This window comes from Salvelinus alpinus, chromosome 12, assembly GCF_045679555.1.
Source record: "Salvelinus alpinus chromosome 12, SLU_Salpinus.1, whole genome shotgun sequence".
NCBI lineage: Eukaryota > Metazoa > Chordata > Actinopteri > Salmoniformes > Salmonidae > Salvelinus > Salvelinus alpinus.
In genome coordinates this window covers 46,351,152-46,371,867 of record NC_092097.1, presented here as the reverse complement: position 1 = coordinate 46,371,867, position 20,716 = coordinate 46,351,152, and the positions used below count along the sequence as shown (strand labels likewise).

Here is a 20,716-nt window from a genome sequence, read left to right as displayed (position 1 = left end):
CTCGACCTCTCTGTTCATCCCTTTCTCTCTCTCTCAAGGGATGTGGACGAGGTTCTGCGGAGGGCCAATGCCACTGAGTATGGCCTGGCATCAGGAGTGTTCACACGTGACATCAGCAAGGCGCTGTATGTCAGCGAGAAGCTCAACGCCGGCACCGTCTTTGTCAACACCTACAACAAGACGGACGTGGCTGCTCCCTTCGGCGGCTTCAAGCAGTCCGGCTTTGGCAAAGACCTGGGTAAGACCTGCTGATTCTGGGACATTGTTTCCACACAGGTTAGATTAATCATAGAAGCCCACATGGAAAAAATACTACAGTTTACTATAGAATACAACAGTACTTACTATAGAATTCTCTAGTAAACTGTAGAATACTATAGTAAACACAGCAAAAACACTACACTTTTTTAACTATAGTAAATACAGTAGTATATAGTAAATGTATATACCCTATATACCCTGCTGATTCCCCAATATCCCAATTTGTGCCACCCATAAGTCAGAAACCTACATGCTAACTATAGACCATATTGTGTTCCCTACAGGTAATAGAAATAGGGCAGAAGCTCTGCAGGTTCAGTCCTACCTACCTACAGGTTATGGAAAATTAGCTCTTTTAGTATTTCTCCAGTAGGTTTCCTCAGAGAAAGCCCTACTTCTATATCAAAAATAATAAAACTAAAACACTGTTGTAAATACTCCAGTAATATTGGCAAAACACTACAGTAAATACCATATGTATGTATACCATAGTATACTATAGTATTTTTTCATGTGGGAGTAGAATTACTAGAATGGGAAAAGTCCAAAGATGCATTTTCTAGGAATGCCAATTCAATTGCATGTATATCCTGTCTCAACATCACTGGCTTTCTCCAACAGGACAAGAGGCTCTTAACGAATACCTGAAGACCAAGGCTGTCACTGTAGAGTACTAAATATACAGCTCTGTAAAAAATTAACAGACCACTGCAAAATTATCAGTTTCTCTGGTTTTAGTATTTATAGGTATGTTTTTGGCTAAAATTAAATTTTTTGTTTTATTCTATTCTATAAACTACTGACAACATTTCTCCCAAATTCCAAATAAAAATATTGTAATTGAAGAGCATTTATTTGCAGAAAATTTGAATTATCAAAATAACAAAAAGATGCAGTGTTGTCAGACCTCGAATAATGCAAAGAAAATAAGTTAATATTCATTTTTAAACAACACTATACTAATGTTTTAACTTAGGAAGAGTTCAGAAATCAATATTTGGTGGAATAACCCTGATTTTCAATCAGACTGATCCTCCACCAAATTTCACAGTGGTTGCGAGACAGAGCATGCCAAGACGCATGAAAGCTGTGATTGTCTTTTTTGTTATTTTGACCAGTTGTCATTTTCTGCAAATAAAGGCTCTAAATGACAATATTTTTGGAATTTGGAAGAAATGTTGTCAGTAGTTTATAGAATAAAACAAAAAGGTTCATTTTAACCAAACACATACCTATAAATAGTAAAACCAGAGAAACGGATAATTTTGCAGTGGTCTGTTAATTTTTTACAGAGTTGTATTATAGAGAGATGTGTGGTAGCTACCCACTGGGCACAGACGTCAGTTCAACATCTAGTTTTGATTTACATTTGGTTGAGTTGTCAACTAACGCGAATTCAACCCAAAAAATTCACCATGTCATTGGATTTAGGTTAAAAGTTTGGTAAAAAAAAACATTCCGTTTTTGCCAATCCAATATTTTTTTTCCTGTTGATTCAACGTTAACACATTATTATATATATATTTTTAAATGGCTTGGAAACAATGTTGATTCCAAACAGTTTTTGCCCAGTGGGTATTCTCTCTTTATAATCAGACCATATGTCACTAAGCAAATTCCTGAACTAAATGTGAATGATAGACGAGGCAGAAAGGAAACGTAATACCTCCACATGCCCTGATGAACAATTCTACTTGTAATTCAGTCTTTCTGAAATGTGATTAACCCTCTAATATTTCTTAGTGCTGTTTAGCACAATTACTTATGAAATGTAATATTTTTATGGATGAGAAATACCATGTGAAATGATATCCCCCTCTCAGAAATAAGAAATATTCACGGTATGTTGTAGCAGTTGGTCAATACTGGTAAATCTACCAACAATGTTTGAAAATGTCAACACCAGTGGTTCCCTTTTATAGTCTTGTACCTCTTCAAACATTCAACATCCAGCTGTGTACCCCCTCTAGCACCAGGGTCAACGCACTCTCAAATGTTGTTTTTTGCCATCATTGTAAGCCTGCCACACACACACACTATACGATACATTTAACATAAGAATGAGGGTGTATTTTGTCACAACCCGGCTCGTGGGAAGTGACAAAGAGCTCTTACAGGACCAGGGCACAAATAATAATATAATAATCAATCATTTTGCTCTTTATTTAACCATTTTACATATAAAACTTTATTTGTTCATCAAAAAAATGGTGAATGACTCACCACAGGTTCATGAGAAGGGTGGCTTGAAAGGATGCACTGCAATGTTAGGTTGTATTGGAGAGAGTCTGTCTTAAATAATTTTCCACACACAGTCTGTGCCTGTATTTAGTGTTCATGCTAGTGAGGGCTGAGAATCCACTCTCACATAGGTACGTGGTTGCAAAGGGCATCAGTGTCTTAACAGCGCGATTTGCCAAGGCAGGATAGTCTGTGCGCAGCCCAATCCAGAAATCTGGCAGTGGCTTCTGATTAAATTCAATTTTCACAGAACCGCTTGTTGCAATTTTGATGAGGCTCTCTTGTTCAGATATCTGTAAGTGGACTGGAGGCAGGGAATGAAAGGGATAACGAATCCAGTTGTGTCATCCGTTTCGGAAAAGTACGTGCTTAATTGCGTACCCAACTCACTCAGGTGCTTCGCTATATCACATTTGACATTGTCCGTAAGCTTGAGTTAATTTGCACACAAAAAATCATACAATGATGGAAAGACCTGTGTGTTGTCCTTGTTAATGCAGACAGAGAAGAGCTCCAACTTCTTAATCATAGCCTAAATTTTGTCCCGCACATTGAATATAGTTGAAGAAAGTCCCTGTAATCAAGGATTCAGATCATTCAGGCGAGAAAAAAAATCACCCAGATAGGCCAGTCATGTGAGAAACTCGTTATCATGCAAGTGGTCAGACAAGTGAAAATTATGGTCAGTAAAGAAAAGTTTAAGCTTGTCTCTCAATTCAAAAAAACGTGTCAATACTTTGCCCTTTGATAACCAGCGCACTTCTGTATGTTGTAAAAGCGTTACATGGTCGCTGCCCATATGATTGCATAGTGCAGAAAATACACGAGAGTTCAGGGGCCTTGCTTTAACAAAGTTAACCATTTTCACTGTAGTGTCCAAAACGTCTTTCAAGTTGTCAGGCATTTCCTTGGCAGCAAGAGCCTCTTGGTGGATGCTGCACTGTACCCAAGTGGCATCGGGAGCAACTGCTTACACGCGTATTACCACTCCACTATGTCTCCCTGTCATGGCTTTTGCACCATCAGTACAGATACCAACATGAGCAGCAGCTATGTTTGGCTACATACGGACCGTTAGTGGAATTCCCACGAGAGAGTAACGGTTAATGTGATTGGATGTTAATTATTTCACTAGGCTACCTGTATTTGACATTGTGTTGTTATTTCGCTGAACACTAGATGGTTTTATTTTATTTTTGGCAGTGAAACGAAGCTACTCAGACGATTAAAAAAAGCTCACCCAAATGTATAGCCCTGTTGGAAAATATAAATGGACTGTTTGAAAATGTGGAGAGAAAATAAAGTCAAATGTTTATTTTATTTTTTATTCATGTTGATCACATTTTTATTTGGCGTACCCCCGACGACATTGCGCCCCAGTTTGGGAATACCTGGTCTACACAATAGATGTGTTGTGTTCATGGACAATACTGGATGACAATGGGACTTTATGAATGATGATCTCCATATCAGAGCTTGAACAAGCACCTTTTTACTAGTTTTCCTGATTCATTAAAATCACAAAGGTTTATACAGTAATATGACTGGTCTTTGCCTCTTACATATTCCATTTGTTAAATTGCTAATTCAAATGTACTTTGGTGGACTGTATCCAAGGGACTGTATCCAAGGGAGAGGGCAGGCTGAAAAGAGACACCGGTCATGGAGGAATCCTGGTTGGCAGCAAATGTGTGAGTGTTTGTTTGTGCATACTTGCGTGTTAGACAGTTTCACACACCAACAATGATCTTCAATGGAGATCTCCTGCCCTGTCTTGGACTAATAATAAGATAGATGAGGAGAAAGACAAGTCCAACAGAGAGCTCCAGGAGGATCTGTCTACAGGTGGTGGCGCCGTAACTTGAGGTCGGGCTGGGGATGATGACTGCAGGTATAGTTCTGGATGCTGTACAGGTGGGTGAAGGGAATGTAAGGGCTGCATTCAATCCATATCGCGGAAGATCCACGTTAAAATGTAAAGGTCACAGCTCAGAGAGAAGCTGGGACATTGTGGGGGGTCACAGGGACCTCAATGGCACGCCACCACTAGGAACATGTCATTTTTGGTACAACGGGATAACAGAGGCCTATTAGTGTGGACAGTTACACTTCTCTCCCTTTTTTCCCCCTCATAAGACTGGCCCACCGGCCTAAAGATGGACTGGCCCACCGGGCATTTGCCCGATCTGCCCTTTGGCCAGTCCCTTTCAGGTTGGAAGTGACAAACAGGCTATCCGTGTTTTTACTCAGTATTGTTGTCCATCTTAATGAAGAGTTTACATATGTCAAAGCATTAAACTTTTGACGGACCACAGTCCGACAGAGAAGGTAGTACAGTATAACATACACAAATGCATCACATTCGTCTCGATCTGTACAGTTCCTAATAAAAAAATGCAACCACGTCTACAACAACCTCGGTCTAAAGACAAGCTCTGCATAGCAAGTGCCAGACAGTCTTTCCTTGGATTTCATTATGTAATCCTGGATCCAACTCAAGGTGTGTAATGGGTTGTCTAGCCTGTCATTGAGTCCCATAGACTTGCCATATAACAACAAACCCAAAGGCCATTGCTATCAATATGTCAGTGTGGACTACTACATGTATAGCTTGTAAGTTTCACTAAACTTTGTTTTCACTGCACACACACTGATGATTATATGGCTCAAATAGGCCAGGTTCACACCCAAGTTGTACAACTGTTGTACAGCACATTTGACAGTGGTTTTGATCGATTTTCTTCACAAAAATAATTACACAAGCATTGTGGAGACTGCACAATGGTTGTGTGTATACAACTGAAAGCTTGTCTGCACATAAATGTATCACAAAAATAGCAGTTGTACCAAACCATTGTGTCAAATGCGCTGTACATTAGTTGTACAACCTGTGTGTGGACAGGGCCATAGATCCTAAAGTGGTAGGAATTTTGACATTTCAGGTCAACAATTGGAAAATCAGAGCAGGCATTATCATATAAATAGAATGATTAATGAAGTAATTATATTTTTATTGCCATTATCTTGTGGGTATAAGCAACAAATAATCTCTCAATTATAAACGTGTCCCATAGTCATGAGTTTACAGTTTAGATCCGTTTAAACCTGGAGCTAACATGGGTCCTTTGTCCTGATCTGGTCTACATTCTGATTGTGCCCACATTTCCAGAAATGTGTCTACTCATCACTGGAGGTTGGTGGCACCTTAATTGTGGAGTACAGGCTCGTGGTAATGGCTAGAGTGGAATAAATAGAATGGTATCCAACACATGGGTTCCATGTGTTGGATGCCATTCCATTAGCTCCTTTCCAGCCATTATTATGAGCCGTCCTCCCCTCAGCAGCCTACACTGCTACTCATGGTATTAAACTGTGTCTGTTATCCATCCACTGTCTCTGCATTGTGACCAGACTTCCTGGTTCCTTCCTTTATGCAAATGTGTTCACAGCTATTCATTCAAAGTCATATTTATTTACTGTAAGACACTTGTTGATGTAATCAGTCAATAGTGCCATCTGTCAATGATTTTAGAGGGCAGAATAATGATGATGATTTAAATGGTTTCTCTGTCCAGATCTGTCTACACTTGTAAGATATCCAGACACAAAGCGTGTCTGACTACCTCCGGAAGTGGGCAGGATGATCTGATCGCAATGTGTCTTTTGATTGTCCACATTTTTAGACAGGTGTAGACAATCAAAATGTGTACAAGATCAGGACAAAGGATGCAAGTTAGAACCAGGTATAAACCGTGCTTCTAAATTCCAACAAGGTGTCAGTGGCGGAGCAGGAGGCAACAGACTGTCCACGCCACGTCTCAGGGACGCCTCAGCTGAGTCACTTTCAGTGTGTGCGTGTGTGTATGCGCACGTGTGTGTGGGGTGGGGGGGGGTGGGGGCTATAGGACAAGGAGGGATAAAGAGCTGAACTCGGTTCCTTCTCTCTCTGGATAACAGCGTGCAGGTCTCAAATGTCTGTCATGGTCATGAATGATTAAGAAGCTATTGATATTTACGTCACTTCCAGTGTTTGGCAAATATTTACTAAATGTCTCTCTAGTCAATGTGGTGTTTCAATCTGAATTTAAGTGAGAAGGAAAGGGGGATATATAGAGACAAAGACAGGGGGTGAGAGACTGGCTAATAATACTAACAGGTAGAAAGAGCCAAAACCCAAAAAACTCAGAAGATGTTACGCAAATGGAGGGGAGACAATCAGAAAGGAAAACAGATGTCCTTTAGAGGGGACCAGGCTAATGCCACGTGTTGGTGACAGGTACAACACATGCTAGCACTGAGGATGAAACAACGAGGAAGAAAAGAGAGGAACAAGATGGAGTTATCATGAGACAGAGGGAAAGGTAGAAAGAATGAAAATAGAAAGAGCAAAGGAGAGAGAGGGATAGAAAGAGAGAGATAGAGACCCCGTTTCAGTCTTATAGCCCTGCTCGCACAGACGACAGCAGCACCCCTCCTTCTCTCCCACCCGTTTCAGTCTGATAGCCCTGCTCGCACAGACGACAGCAGCATCCCTCCTTCTCTCCCACCCGTTTCAGTCTGATAGCCCTGCTCGCACAGACGACAGCAGCACCCCTCCTTCTCTCCCACCCGTTTCAGTCTGATAGCCCTGCTCGCACAGACGACAGCAGCACCCCTCCTTCTCTCCCACTTGCACAGAAATACCATCACGACCCAATTTGTTTGCGTCCCAGAGGAGAGGAAACCCCTGCCAGCGACTGGACAGGTACTCTTAACGCTTCGCCTCGGGACTCACACCTCATCATCCTCACTCAATGTCACCCTGCAGTCCTTCGCCTTCCCGAGCATTAGAACCACGGACCGTCATCTATTATCACCTCGTTTCTCATCTGCGACTCACCAACCAGCGCCACACGTCACGTCTCTCCAGCCCAACATGAGAAAGGGACTCCAGGCCAGCCAGGCTGCTCACACAGGGCAGTGGGACGAGCAGAGGCATCACGAGCAGCGGCTGGGGAGGGCAGAGAAAAAGTTAGCAGCCTTCTGGTTGTCCTTGTCGCAGAGAACGTGGACGTTTTTCAGACCCCGCGGCGGCAAACGCACCGGCTGCTTCCAGCGGAGCTCCTCGGCAGCTCGCCTACTGAAGAGCGAAGCGTGAGGAGTGTGTGTGTGAGTGTTTGTGTCTGTCTGTCTGCGGCGGGTGTCCTATCTGGAGGACCCATATCTGCGTGTGTATGTGACCTCCACCCCAGAGGTCAAAGGCAGTCTATGTCGTTCTTCAGCCTGATAAGATAACACAACCATTGGCATTCTTTGTTGTGTTATCTTAGCAACGTTGACTAAAGATGGAAGGACAAGCTGTCATTCTAATGTCATTCTCATTCAGAAGGACAAACAAACTGTCATTCTAAAGCCTCTGAAATACGTAGAGCCCAGTGGATTGGTTGAAGAGCGTTTGGCGATTTGCTGCTGTCGACTGGAAGGAATCTCCCCTCTTGTTGTCGTCAAAACCAGGCTTCCCTCCTCAGAAGAAACTTCCATTCACTAAACTAAACTATCAAAGAGGAGAACATACCACAGAGAAGACATTAGTGGTGGAGATTGGTGTGAAAAGGGGAAGCTGTCACTCCCTTAACCACTACTGGTGACTTTCCAGATGGGGTAACTGGGACCTGCGGAGACCATGGTAGTCACCCATTTAGAGCTAGAGCTGTGCTACCAGGGGAAGAAGCTGAGGGGCTTCACCTGTAAGCTGACCCACTCCCCCCATGGCTATCTGCCTGAGAGTGCCTGGCTCATCTTGGCTCAGATCCTACTGCCCTACGTGGTGGCCGGCCTGGGCATGGTGGCGGCAGGCATAGTCATGGACTTGGTTCAAGTATGGGCTAACTTTGAGTGTGTGTGTATGTGTTTGTTTGTGTGTGTGTTGTATTTATCCGGGCATGCTGTGATGAGTAAATCCCCTTCAATCTAAGCAAAAAACAGGTGAGAGAGATGCGCTGCCACAGAGGTTTAGGTGTCTACATTGGCAGATTGCTTTGTATCAGCGAGGTTGCCATTTGGGACGCATGCACTATTGAGTCATCGCCGGCAACGTGACGCTTGTGTCACGAGAGAAGCCGAGCTGTTTGCTATGAAAAATGTAGGAAGGAACTATCAAGAAAGCATTGAGAACTGTGGGAAATGTAGCATGAAATGATAAAGAGGCCAATTTAAATGTAGGAGGTGCTTTGACATGCATGGTATGGAAAATATAGGAGAGACTGATAAACAGACGACAGGAGGATAGCTGCAAATCTATCTGGGGACTTCAAAGCTGTTTCAAAGAGCAGTCAGAAGATCCCTGACAGTGGCTATAAATGACAGCTAGAAAGAGCATCCACGACACGAGAGTGCTGCAGCCATTTGAAAATGTGTGTCAATATCGAATAGATCATGCACTTGAAGCTTAGCCCGAGTCCCAAATCTGCTTGTGCTGTCTTGCAAACTCCTATGTCATTGTCAATAAGAGTTGGCACGACAGCACCAACAGAACTAGGACTCAGGCTAACTTGTGGCTATACTCCGTGGTAAATTTTGAGGATGGATGACCCACTTGACTGATGAGGTCAGTACCTTGCCCTTCAAAGTGCATTCTATAAAACATGCAGATAGGCATTGTGTATAGATAGTAGAGTAGCACAAATGACATATAGGCAAATAAGTATAGAGCAGAAAAATAGCTCTTTCCCTGGTTCACCTTTTGGAAAGATCCCAGCAGTCGCATGGCGTGACTGACTCCCTGAATAATGGAATAGGTTGGTGGGTTGGGTAGTGACTTTGACTGAAGCTCAGGGATTTTGTTCCTTTTCAATTGGAAATGAAAACGTAAAAAAAAAAAAAAATGTTCACCTGTAATCAACAAAAGTTATTGTATGCCACTAAGTTACAGTAAGACTGTCATTTTAGTGTCACTAATACTTAACATGTTCAGATTATTGTTATTAGATTATAATGGGATGACAACAGCAACAGATTATGGTTTTCATCTGAATAAAGAAATGATATAATAACGGTAATCGTCTGTTCCTGTTACAGTGAATTATTCTGGTTGCCAGATCTGTTTGTGCTTGATCCAACTCCTTTCTGTTTTGGCACGACAACGACCAAGCAGTTGGCTAATGGATGAGTACTGTATATTTGGCAACCAGGCTGGCAGTGTTGGGAGGGATTGTTATGTTTCAGCACTGGGAGGTGCTTGAGGAGATCATTGTGTATGTTTCAGCATTGGGAACTGTTTAGGGAGATCATTATTGAGGTTTTAGAACTGGGACATGTTTAAAGAGGTCATTGTGTATGTTTCAGCATTGGGAACTGTTTAGGGAGATCATTATTCATGTTTTAGAACTGGGACATGTTTAAAGAGGTCACTGTGTATGTTTCAGCATTGGGAACTGTTTAGGGAGATAATTATTGAGGTTTTAGAACTGGGACATGTTTGAAGAGGTCATTGTGTATGTTTCAGCACTGGGAAGTGTTTAAGGAGATCACAGAGGTGTTTATCTTGGTGCCAGCCCTGGTGGGACTGAAAGGCAACCTGGAGATGACACTGGCATCCAGACTGTCTACAGCAGTAAGTGTACACACACACGCACGCACGTAGGCATGCATGCACACACACACACACAGACACTGCTGACACACACATACACGCACTCAACGCTGCCACAACATGTTTGAATGTAAAACTAAAACTAGATTTTACATACAAACTCACACGCACACCATTTAAAATGTTAAGTATTTCTCCCGTTACTTTATGTCTATGTCCCTATCAGGCGAACACTCGGCAGCTGGATGATCCAAAGCAGCAGTGGAGGATAGTGTGTAGCAACCTGGCTCTCATTCAGGTGACACTGACCTCTCCTTCAGCAAACACAGCCAATGGCATTTTATCAAACCAGTGCTGTCACGTTATTATAAAGTACCTTTATCTGTGAATCCAACAGAGGACACAAGAGGGTTCACTGTATCAAGGCAATGACATGTCTCAGTGTTATGCCTCATTCTCCCTCCCTCCCTCTATCCCCCTACATCTCCCTCCTTTATTTCCTGCCCCCCTCTCCTCTTTCCTTGCTGCCTCTTCTGTTCATTCTTTCTCCCCTTCGCTCCCTGCCTCTCCTGCTCTCCCTTCCCTTCGCTTGCTCCTTTTCCACTCTCTCTCCCTTTCCCTCCCTCCCTCCCTTCTCTCTCTCTCTCTCTCTCTTCCCTTGCTGCATCTTCTGTTCTCCCTCTCTACCTGCTCCCTCTCCCTCTGCTCCCCCCCCCCTCTCTCTCTGCTCCCCCTCCCCTCCCTACCACTCCTATTCTCTCTCTCTCCCTCCATAGGTCCAGGCCACAGTGGTGGGTTTCCTGGCTGCGGTAGCTGCAGTGGGGTTGGGCGCGATGACCAGGGGTCGTGTAGACCTGCTGCAGGCTGCTGTTTTATGTGCCAGCAGCATCACCACAGCCTTTGTAGCAGCCCTGTCATTGGGCAAGTCAACCAGACAAAACCACAATAGCTGTCATGCCACTAGCCAGTGATAGTGTTAGGTAGTGTCACTTCCATCTTTCAGATGGAATACAGAATTAAGATGGCAATCTCAGTGGGCATTTCAAAGAATAATGTTTTATATCTGGGCATTTTTGAATTATTATGGATTCCTGAGTTTTGATTTTGACAATAGGGTTTTTATCCAACAAATGTATCTACAACTAGATTATTCTAGATCTAAAGTCCGCTCTCTGTGTCGGTAGGCCTGGTGATGGTGGGAGTGATCATTGGCTCCAGGAAAGTGGGAATCAACCCTGACAACGTGGCCACGCCCATCGCTGCCAGCCTGGGTGACCTCATCACCCTCTCTCTGTTGGCTGGGGTCAGCAGCTTCCTCTTCCGGTTTAAAGGTCAGATCACTCACAGCAGAATAACTGGTATGTGCCGGAGTCTGGTCGAGCGGTAACACTCGACTCCCAGACCACACATGCTCCCCCGGCGACGGGGTTCGAGCCTCGGCTCAGCCACTGTTTGCCCCCATCCTACCTGTCATTGCTTTTTCATTGTCTGTCCCCCTGACTTTCTGTCCAGTCGAAAAATATATATAAAAGTAAGAAAGGATGTTTGACATCTAATAGGCCCAAATGTTATCTGAACCTTAACCCCTATCACTGACCAGGCCCATATTGATGATTCCTAGGGCAAAACCTTGGTGGAGCCATTTCCATTATGCCTGGGTTCTGATTCCCTACACTTGTTCACTCCCCCTCATGGATTTAAACATTTTGAATTGATGTATGCATGGGGTGGACTAGATGGAGTTTCCACAATATTTCTTACACCAATCCGTTCCGTTTAAATCCACGAAGCACTCTTTGACGAGAAGGGTAAAGAATCAGACAGTAGGCCAGTTCTTTCAAATGTTCAAAGTATTTAGTAGAATGTGTTGGTTTGAAACTGATCTCTCATTATTTCCAACTGGAATAGACTATGAGCACCAACAAGATATCTTACATAACTTCACCATTATTTTATTTCACATTCATTTTCCTTTCCAGGCATAAAAACAAATCATATTGATCTTTGTAGTCAAAAAAAAATCTCTTATTAGTTTCCAAATAAAATATCCTCAACTCTCTCGAAAGAAAATTAATATTCGGTACTTCAATTGTGTCATCGGTAGAGGGCAGCACAGTTTCTTTCACGACTAGTTAGTTCAGGTCTGCTTAATAAATGTCCAACACAGTACACAGGGTGGGCTCCAGCAATTTCCATTCAGGTCTGCCCAGATTATAGGATAATTTTATCATGTTGACATACAATATGTCTTGCAGATGTAACACTTATTTTCTACCTGCATAGAAAATGTGTATGTGGAATGTGCCCACTTTCTCACACACACACACACACACACACACACACACACACACACACACACACACACACACACACACACACACACACACACACACACACACACACACACACACACTACCTTTCCTGTCTTCCAGAGATGTGGTACCTGCCTGCTCTGGTGTGTGGCTTTTTCCTGGTTCTCATTCCGCTGTGGGTGGTCATCGCCCGGCACTCTCCTCCAATCAGAGAGGTGCTGAGGTCTGGGTGGCAGCCCGTCATCATGGCCATGTCCATCAGCAGGTAAATGCCTGGGGCTGTCAGCATTCTATCAATGTTCAATCCATGAGCTTTCAACTAGATTTCGAAGAAACAAAAATGCAGTATATTCACTTGCAGTTACAAGCGCAACTTGAAGGCCTTTTGTCACCTTTATCCAAACTGATTTTACAGAACTGGACAGGTGACAGCGACTGCTCAGTAGGCATAAATGCACCATATCACTTTCACCTATCCTCTCCTTTCAGATCAGTGCAGATGGAGGACACAGAGTGGAACTTATCACATGCCCCTTAGACAATCTACAACTTTGAACATGTTATGTGACGTTTGTGTCCCATTGTATCCTTGTAAACCACAGTATTGGGGGCCTGATACTGGATAAGACAGTGAGCGACCCGAACTTTGAGGGCCTGGCGGTGTTCACTCCCGTAATCAACGGTGAGTGGACCGAACCTAACTCCTCAGATCAATGAGTGGGGCATGTGATTCAATGCTCAGATTTCAATTTTGTCTCAATATTATTTCATTGTTGAAGAGTTCTTACTTCCTCCTTACTAACAAATATCCACAAGGAGCCCTCTAAGAAACAGCTGCATGGGCAAAACTAGAAACAGGTTTACCCCATTTGCAATGCTGCTTACCATTGCTAAATATGTATCTTGTAAAACCGCCATGAAATCTCATTTGGACATGGGTACGAGTCGAGAAGCCATAGCTTTATTGGTCTCAAGTGGTTATGAAAAGAGCATTAAGTTCCACTCATCCCTAACCTGTCCACTACTGTAACATATGATGTAACCTTAAATGTAAAATCTGGTACTCCTTGTCTTAGAAGACAACATCTGGTTGTCTTGGTGGAAAGATAGATGGCATGTTTGACAAAATAATAGACAGGCGTGGTTCTTGTCCTGTTACATTTAAACAGTCTTTGAAGTATGACAGTAAATTACTGTAACTTGTGTGACTAATTACATGAAGCCTCTGCGCTATTGTAAACAATGTCATTTTATAGTGTAACGTTTTAAGGGCGGCAGGTAGCCTAGCGGTTAAGGGCGTTGGGCCAGTAACTGAAAGGTTGCTGGTTTGAATCCCTGAGCTGCCAGTGAAAATAATCTGCCGTTCTGCCCTTGAGTAAGGTAATTAACCCCCAACAACAACTGCTCCCTAGGCGCTGATGACATCGATTAAGGTAGCCCCCCCCAACATGTCTGATCCAGAGGGGTTGGGTTAAATGCAGAAGACACGTGAATGCATTCAGTTGTGCAACTGAATAAGTATCCCAATTCTGATATTTTTTCCACTCATTGGTCTTTAGGACCAATTACAGCAGATCTTTTCACAGCATATTCTTTTCAGAGCTGATCTGATTGGTCAAAAGACCAATTACTGAAAAAACAATCAGAATTGGGCTGACTGTGTAAACACAGCCTAAGACTAGCATGGCAATGTTTGTTGCCCACGGCTAGCCACCATCGCTGGAGAAGACTAACAATAAGGTTTACATAAACCTCTTTAGAATGACAACTATGTACTGTCTGCTTCAGAGGACTTCCTCTATATCTTTGCCAGCCTCAGCTAGCGCTAGCAAAGCTTTTCGCATTAATCGGCATTTCAAGACAGGAAGTACATTTCCATTGCAATTCAGTGTTTTTTTCTCTCTCTTTCGCACTCTCTTTTTCCCTCCCTCCTTGTTTATTCTTCTCTTACCTTTCTCCCTCTGCCTCCCAATCTTGTTCTCTCTTCTTCCCTCTTTCCTTCTGCCTATCAATCTTTCTGTACTTCTCCACCTCTCTCCCTCCATCCTCCTTACCCTCCTTACCTCCAATGGACACAAGATCATGCTATCTCTGCACACAAACTCACTTTAAAGATATGCCATTACATTCACATCAGAATTATCCCTACATAATTAACTAGAAAGAGTTGCAGAAAAACAAAATCAAATAAAATTACCTTGAAGACGCTTCATCATACCCTTATAAATACCTATAATTTAACTAAACCCAAAGCTCAAGCCTAAATATGTAAATAACTAATTATAATATTCCATATAGAGACGCTTTTATCCAAAGTGACTTACAGTCATGTGTGTATAGATTTTACATATGGGTGGTCCCAGGAATCAAAACCTAGTATCCTGGTGTTAGAAGCACCATGCTCTACCAACTGAGCTACAAAGGACCAACATACAACTTCAACAAAATGCGATTATAAAAATGCCTACTGGTATTTCAACGACTGTTCGGCTCCTTCCCTTCACCCAGGTGTGGGAGGTAACCTGGTAGCCATCCAGGCCAGCCGCATCTCCACCTACCTACACTACTGGAGTATGCCAGGGTCCCTGCCTTTCCAGATGACACAACACTGGCCTGGCCCCTGCCTGACCTTCTGCTCCTCAGGTCAGCAGTCAAAACACACTTCAACTTCAAACACACAAGATGACACAACACTGCCCCTGCCTGACCTTCAGCTCACAACACTGCCCTGACCCCTGCCTGACCTTCAGCTCACAACACTTCCCTGACCCCTGTCTGACCTTGAGCTCACAACACTGCCCCTGCCTGACCTTCAGCTCACAACACTGCCCTGACCCCTGCCTGACCTTCAGCTCACAACACTTCCCTGACCCCTGCCTGACCTTTAGCTCACAACACTGCCCCTGCCTGACCTTCAGCTCACAACACTGCCCTGACCCCTGCCTGACCTTCAGCTCACAACACTTCCCTGACCCCTGCCTGACCTTTAGCTCACAACACTGCCCCTGCCTGACCTTCAGCTCACAACACTTCCCTGACCCCTGCCTGACCTTTAGCTCACAACACTGCCCCTGCCTGACCTTCAGCTCACAACACTGCCCTGACCCCTGCCTGACCTTCAGCTCACAACACTGCCCTTCCCAGATTTTCAGCTTACGACAATGCCCTGACCCTTGCCTGACCTTCAGCTCACAACACTGCCCTGACCCTTGCCTGTGCTTCACAACACTGGCGTGACCCCTACCTGACCTTCAGCTCCTCAGCTAACCAGTCAAACAAACTTAAAAGAAACACAAAACAAGCAGAGTGGTCAAATGAACACTGCACACATCTACACACAATATTACTAACCTGTAACAGTCGTCAGTACCCTGCCCTCTCTTGTACACTTCCTCCTAGACATTAAAAGGGTTTTGGAAGTTTAGCTTATTTTCTGCTTATTTTTAAGATGTCCTCTAAGTCTCCTGTTTACATCAACAGGGGTCAACTCCAAGTCAGCGAGGGTTCTAGTCTTCCTGGTAGTTCCGGGTCACCTGCTTTTCCTCTACACCATCCACTTACTGAATGGCGGCCATGGCGCCCTCAGGCCTGCCTTTGTCTGCCTTTACCTGTGTGCGGCCCTGCTACAGGTCAGAGGTCAAATTCATATGTACCACAGACATGACACACTGTACCACTCCTACTTTAAAAGGTGACATATGGTGAAAAATTAATTTAAAAAAAGTACTGGCCTTGGTGAAGACTGAATATGGCCCCTGGGGAATTTTATTTTGATACTTCTATGCTATAGTATTTTATTCTATTGAATTTAATTGAACCTAGTTATTCCATAGTGACACTGCAAAAATAAAGTCGTAAGTCTGTATTGCCATAAACCTGTGAACTTTGTGATAAATTAAGAGAACGTTCATGTCAATTTTATGTCAATTATATTTATTTATTTTATTTTACCTTTATTTAACTAGGCAAGTCAGTTAAGAGCAAATTCTTATTTACAATGACGGCCTACCAAAAGGCAAAAGACCTCCTGCGGGGACGGGGGCTGGGATTAAAAAATAAAATAAATAACATAAATATAGAACAAAACACACATTACAACAAGAGAGAACACTACATTAAGAGAGACCTAAGACAACATTATAGCAAGGCAGCAACACATGACAACACAGTATGGTAGCAACACAACATGACAACAGCATGGTAGCAACACAACATGGGAGCAGCACAAAACATGGTACAAACATTATTGGGCACAGACAACAGCACAAAGGGCAAGAAGGTAGAGACAACAATACATCACGCAAAGCAGCCACAACTGTCAGTAAGAGAGTCCATGATTGAGTCTTTGAGTGTTTGTTTGTTTGTGGGTCTTGAGAGATGACCCGTTTACAGAGGAGTATAGAGTGCAGTGATGTGTCCTATAAGGAGCATTGGTGCAAATCTGATGGCCGAATGGTAAAGAACATCTAGCCACTGGAGAGCACCCTTACCTGCTGATCTATAAATTATGTCACCGTAATCTAGCATGGGTAGGACGGCCATCTGAATCAGGGTTAGTTCGATTGAGCCTAGGGGTACTCTCTTGGTGACAGGCAGTGGCTGAGACAGCAGATTTTCTGACTTTATACACTGCACTCTTTGAGAGAGGTAGTTATCAAACCAGGCCAAAGACCCCTCAGAGTCACCAATATTCCTTAGCCGGCCCACAAGAATGGAATGGTCTACCGTATCAAAAGCTTTGGCCAAGTCAATAAAAATAGCAGCACAACAATGCTTAGAATTAAGGGCAATGGTGACATCATTGAGGACCTTTAAGGTTGCAGTGACACATCCATAACCTGAGCGGAAACCAGATTGCAAACCCAAGAGAATACTATAGACATCAAGAAAGCCAGTCAGTTGATTATTGACAAGTTTTTCCATCACTTTTGATAAACAGGGAAAATAGAAATAGGCCTATAACAGTTAGGATCGACTTGATCTCTCCTTTAAATAAAGGACAAACCGTGGCTGCCTTCCAAGCAATGAGAACCTCCCCAGAAAGGAGAGACAGGTTAAAAAGTTTGGAGATAGGCTTGGTGATGAAGGGGCAGCAACCTTAAAGAAGAAAGGGTATAAACCATCTCACCCAGATGGTTTTTTGGGGTCAGGTTACAGGAGCTCCTCTAGCACCTCGGAGTCAGTGACTGCCTGCAGGGAGAAACTTTGTATCGGGGCAGGGGTAAAAGAGGGAGAAGCATCGGGGATAGTCGCATTAGAAGGGGTGGGAGATTAGGAAATGTTGGACGGGCAAGGAGGCATGGCTGAGTCAAATAGAAATCCTGACTTAATGAAGTGGTCATTAAACAACAACCACATCAGTAACAACCACATCATCAACTTTAAGGGACATGGGCAGCTGTGAGGAGAAGGGTTTATTCTCCAGGTCTTTAACCGTTTTCCAGAACTTCTGGGGTTAGACCCACAGAGAGAGAACTGCTCCTTAAAGTAACTAACTTTGGCCTTCCGGATAGCCTATGTCAATTTCACGGACAGATGTTCCTTTACACTACGCCTCTCTTTTGTTTGGATCTCACACATTGAGGGTTTGGTTTGAGTAAATCATAGTTTTACACTACGAGAGCCATTGCCGATATAAACAACGGCCTTAGTAGAAATGTTAATAAGAGATTTACTGTTTTCAGCCCTCTTGCCAAACTCCGGCGCTGCAATTCAAACCACACGTCGCTGAAAATGCTGACCAGTATACCGATACATCTGTAGAACACCAGCCCAGTGTTTTAGTCCTGCTACTTCTCAGATTAAACATATTTTTCAGTAGAGTTGATATGACCTGTGGTGTCATTAGCAACTTTTTAGATACTTGAAAAAACAAAAATAAATGTATACAGACAGTGTGAACCATGTACGCGTTTTTGCCCTTAATGTTTATTGTTCACATGACCTCAACTTCTTTTTACTTGTTCACATACAGTGTGGGTTGCCAGTAATCTACATTATAATGGGATGTTACTAGACAGTATAACAGAGAAGCTATTGAACATGGCCTATACATCTTTCCCAGGGTGAAGGGACATTGTATTACAGCTTCTGCACTGTCCAACTTCCCTCAGTTACCTGCACTAGTGGGTTACTCATCGTGCTGTCAACTGATTCACAGGTTGTGATTCTGCTGTACCTGGCTGACCTAATGGTGCGCTGGATGTGGCGGAGGGGGCTGGACCCGGATAACTACTCTATCCCGTACCTCACGGCTCTGGGGGATCTGTTGGGGACCGGCTTCCTGGCCCTGATCTTCAGGGCCATTCAATCTATACCAGCCCACCATGTCTAGTGCGACTGAAGTTAAGATTTAACAACGTGGCCTACACACTGTAGTTTCACAGGCCTCCGACAACCACCAAGCTTGGCTCCACAGAAGCCCTGTTTATGCCTGCCGTTAACATACGTCCTTCGTCCTGATCTTGTCCGTTTACACTTATAAGATCTGATCACAATGCGTCTTTTAAAAGTCTACACAATCAGAATGTGGAAAAGATCAGGGAAAAGGCGGCATGTTAGAACCAGGTATCAACAGGGCTTAAGAAATGAATGCTGATAAGGGAGATGCTGTATACTGTAGCTCGACAGTCTTTCAGCACCCAGTAACCACATAGAAGCTACCTGTTGAGATCGCCTCTGTAAACGCTTTAATGGTAAAATGGCAAATGCACTGTACCAAAGCAATAATGTTGTCTGCGCTTGTTTGTTTGCTGACTGTCTATACATTTATCCTTAAGCTCAAAAATGGTTCACTTGTGAGTTTAGTCACAATAAATGTACTAATGCACTCACGGGATATACACACTATAAACCAATAGAGGACATGGGATAAATCCATGTGTCACAATTTCAATGATCGACCACTGCTATTTTCATTTGAGCCTTTAAACCATTACTGTAGAAACTACAGGAGTCATGTGCAGTATTTATTTTCTTATTATTAGTCAAGTAATGACATCGGCAATGTTGCTTGATCGGCAATTAGTCTGCTGCAGTGAATTGGTTTGAAAGTGAATGTTTGTATCAACGTCTCTAACACATACTGTACCACTGTTGCCCACATTTTGTTATAACATTTTTGTGCCAAAAGTGTTATGCTTATCTCTTCAAATAAATGGGTCCTTTTAAGTAAATTAATATATACTTTTAAAAACAGGCTTAAATCACATTTGATGCTCTGCAATGACACAAACAATATAACTTTCACCAAAGATTTCAACAGTTCGACATGTTGACTTAGTATGTATGTGTTAGTGTAACCGATGTGAAATGGCTAGCTAGTTAGCGGTGGTGCGCGCTAATAGCGTTTCAATCGGTGACGTCACTCACTTTGAGACCTTGAAGTAGTGGTTCCCCTTGCTCTGCAAGGGCCGCGGCTTTTGTGGAGCGATGGGTAACGATGCTTCGTGGGTGACTGTTGTTGATGTGTGCAGAGGGTCCCTGGTTCGCGCCCGGGTCGGGGCGAGGGGACGGACTAAAGTTAAACTGTTACATGAACAATAGTCAGATTGTACCTAGAGAGCAAGTTATTTTAGTAACCCAATTTGTATCAATGTGTTCCATTGTTGGAATAAAACCATTCACATACAATGCCTGTCTTTCATTTTATGACCCCACATATATTACAGTAGATTCAACGCATGTCATGTGATTTTACAGAACAGATCAATAAAATGTGACCTCACCACCAGCAACATTCAAACACGTCCTTGTGGCAACCCTGTACTTCAACACCACGGCACCCAGGCCGATCCTCTGCTACAGGGGGGGGAGGACATAAATACCTGTGCTGAACACCCCAACAGTTATTTCTCACACACACACGGTAAAACGTTACCAAAACCACAGTTTTCATAAAGCGATGCCCATGCTGTAGGGATAGAACCGTGTCGGGGTCAAGGTTCGTGTCTCTCGGCTGTGGAGCACATACCCTAGAAGTGCCGTGTTGACATTGTGTCAGAGAACATGACAGGTATCCAGATTGAGTGAAGCCTGTGACAAATGGCTAGACCTTTACTTAAAGGGATAGTTTGGAAAAAATTACATGTTACGATATTGATTTATTTACCTTGAAAGCGGTTTGTGGACAAGGAGTGACGGCATTACACACTTTTGGTTTTGTTAAACTAGCCACTGCCAACAAATGTAATTTCACTGAACTATCAAAGTAAGAGACATGTTGGGGCCTTGTCTTCGGTAGACTTTATCAGACAGGTGTCCAAGCCTCCAGAAGGGTCACTGTTGGTACTAGCATAATGTGAAGAGTATTGACATCAAGACTGATAAAACT

General features: G+C 43.3%; 2 protein-coding genes and 1 non-coding gene across 7 annotated transcripts in view; all 3 read left to right on the top strand.

Moving 5' to 3' along the window:
- LOC139536241 (cytosolic 10-formyltetrahydrofolate dehydrogenase-like) overlaps positions 1 to 4,041 on the top strand; it is a 38,281-nt gene extending 34,240 nt beyond the window's left edge. For all 4 annotated transcript variants that reach the window (XM_071336594.1, XM_071336596.1, XM_071336597.1 and 1 more), the window contains exons 22-23: positions 39 to 238; positions 883 to 4,041. In XM_071336594.1, the coding sequence (XP_071192695.1) occupies positions 39 to 238; positions 883 to 938 (256 nt within the window). In that variant the 3' untranslated portion in view covers positions 939 to 4,041. The remainder of the gene's footprint in view (positions 1 to 38; positions 239 to 882) is intronic.
- Positions 603 to 655, top strand: LOC139536615 (U7 small nuclear RNA). Its single transcript, XR_011667341.1, has one exon. It is a non-coding gene; the product is annotated as a U7 small nuclear RNA (small nuclear RNA).
- A 2,742-nt stretch (positions 4,042 to 6,783) lies between the features above and the next one.
- Positions 6,784 to 20,016, top strand: LOC139536242 (solute carrier family 41 member 1-like). 2 transcript variants are annotated; one of them, XM_071336598.1, is made up of 10 exons: positions 6,784 to 8,359; positions 9,986 to 10,093; positions 10,299 to 10,370; positions 10,849 to 10,993; positions 11,257 to 11,403; positions 12,505 to 12,649; positions 12,987 to 13,066; positions 14,893 to 15,027; positions 15,865 to 16,013; positions 18,545 to 20,016. In XM_071336598.1, the coding sequence occupies exons 1-10, from the start codon at positions 8,165 to 8,167 to the stop codon at positions 18,716 to 18,718; spliced, it is 1,350 nt and encodes a 449-aa protein (XP_071192699.1). In that variant the 5' UTR covers positions 6,784 to 8,164; the 3' UTR covers positions 18,719 to 20,016. The 2 variants fall into 2 exon arrangements, with proteins under 2 accessions (XP_071192699.1, XP_071192700.1); XM_071336599.1 differs by having other exon boundaries at positions 8,244 to 8,466.
- Positions 20,017 to 20,716: the final 700 nt, after the last annotated feature.

Coding starts and splice junctions, on each gene's coding strand:
- LOC139536242 (XM_071336598.1), top strand. CDS start 8,165: ATGGTAGTCACCCATTTAGAGCTAGAGCTGTGCTACCAGGGGAAGAAG. Junction 11,404..12,504: donor CTTCCTCTTCCGGTTTAAAG/GTCAGATCACTC, acceptor CCTGTCTTCCAG/AGATGTGGTACCTGCCTGCT. Junction 15,028..15,864: donor CCTGACCTTCTGCTCCTCAG/GTCAGCAGTCAA, acceptor TTACATCAACAG/GGGTCAACTCCAAGTCAGCG.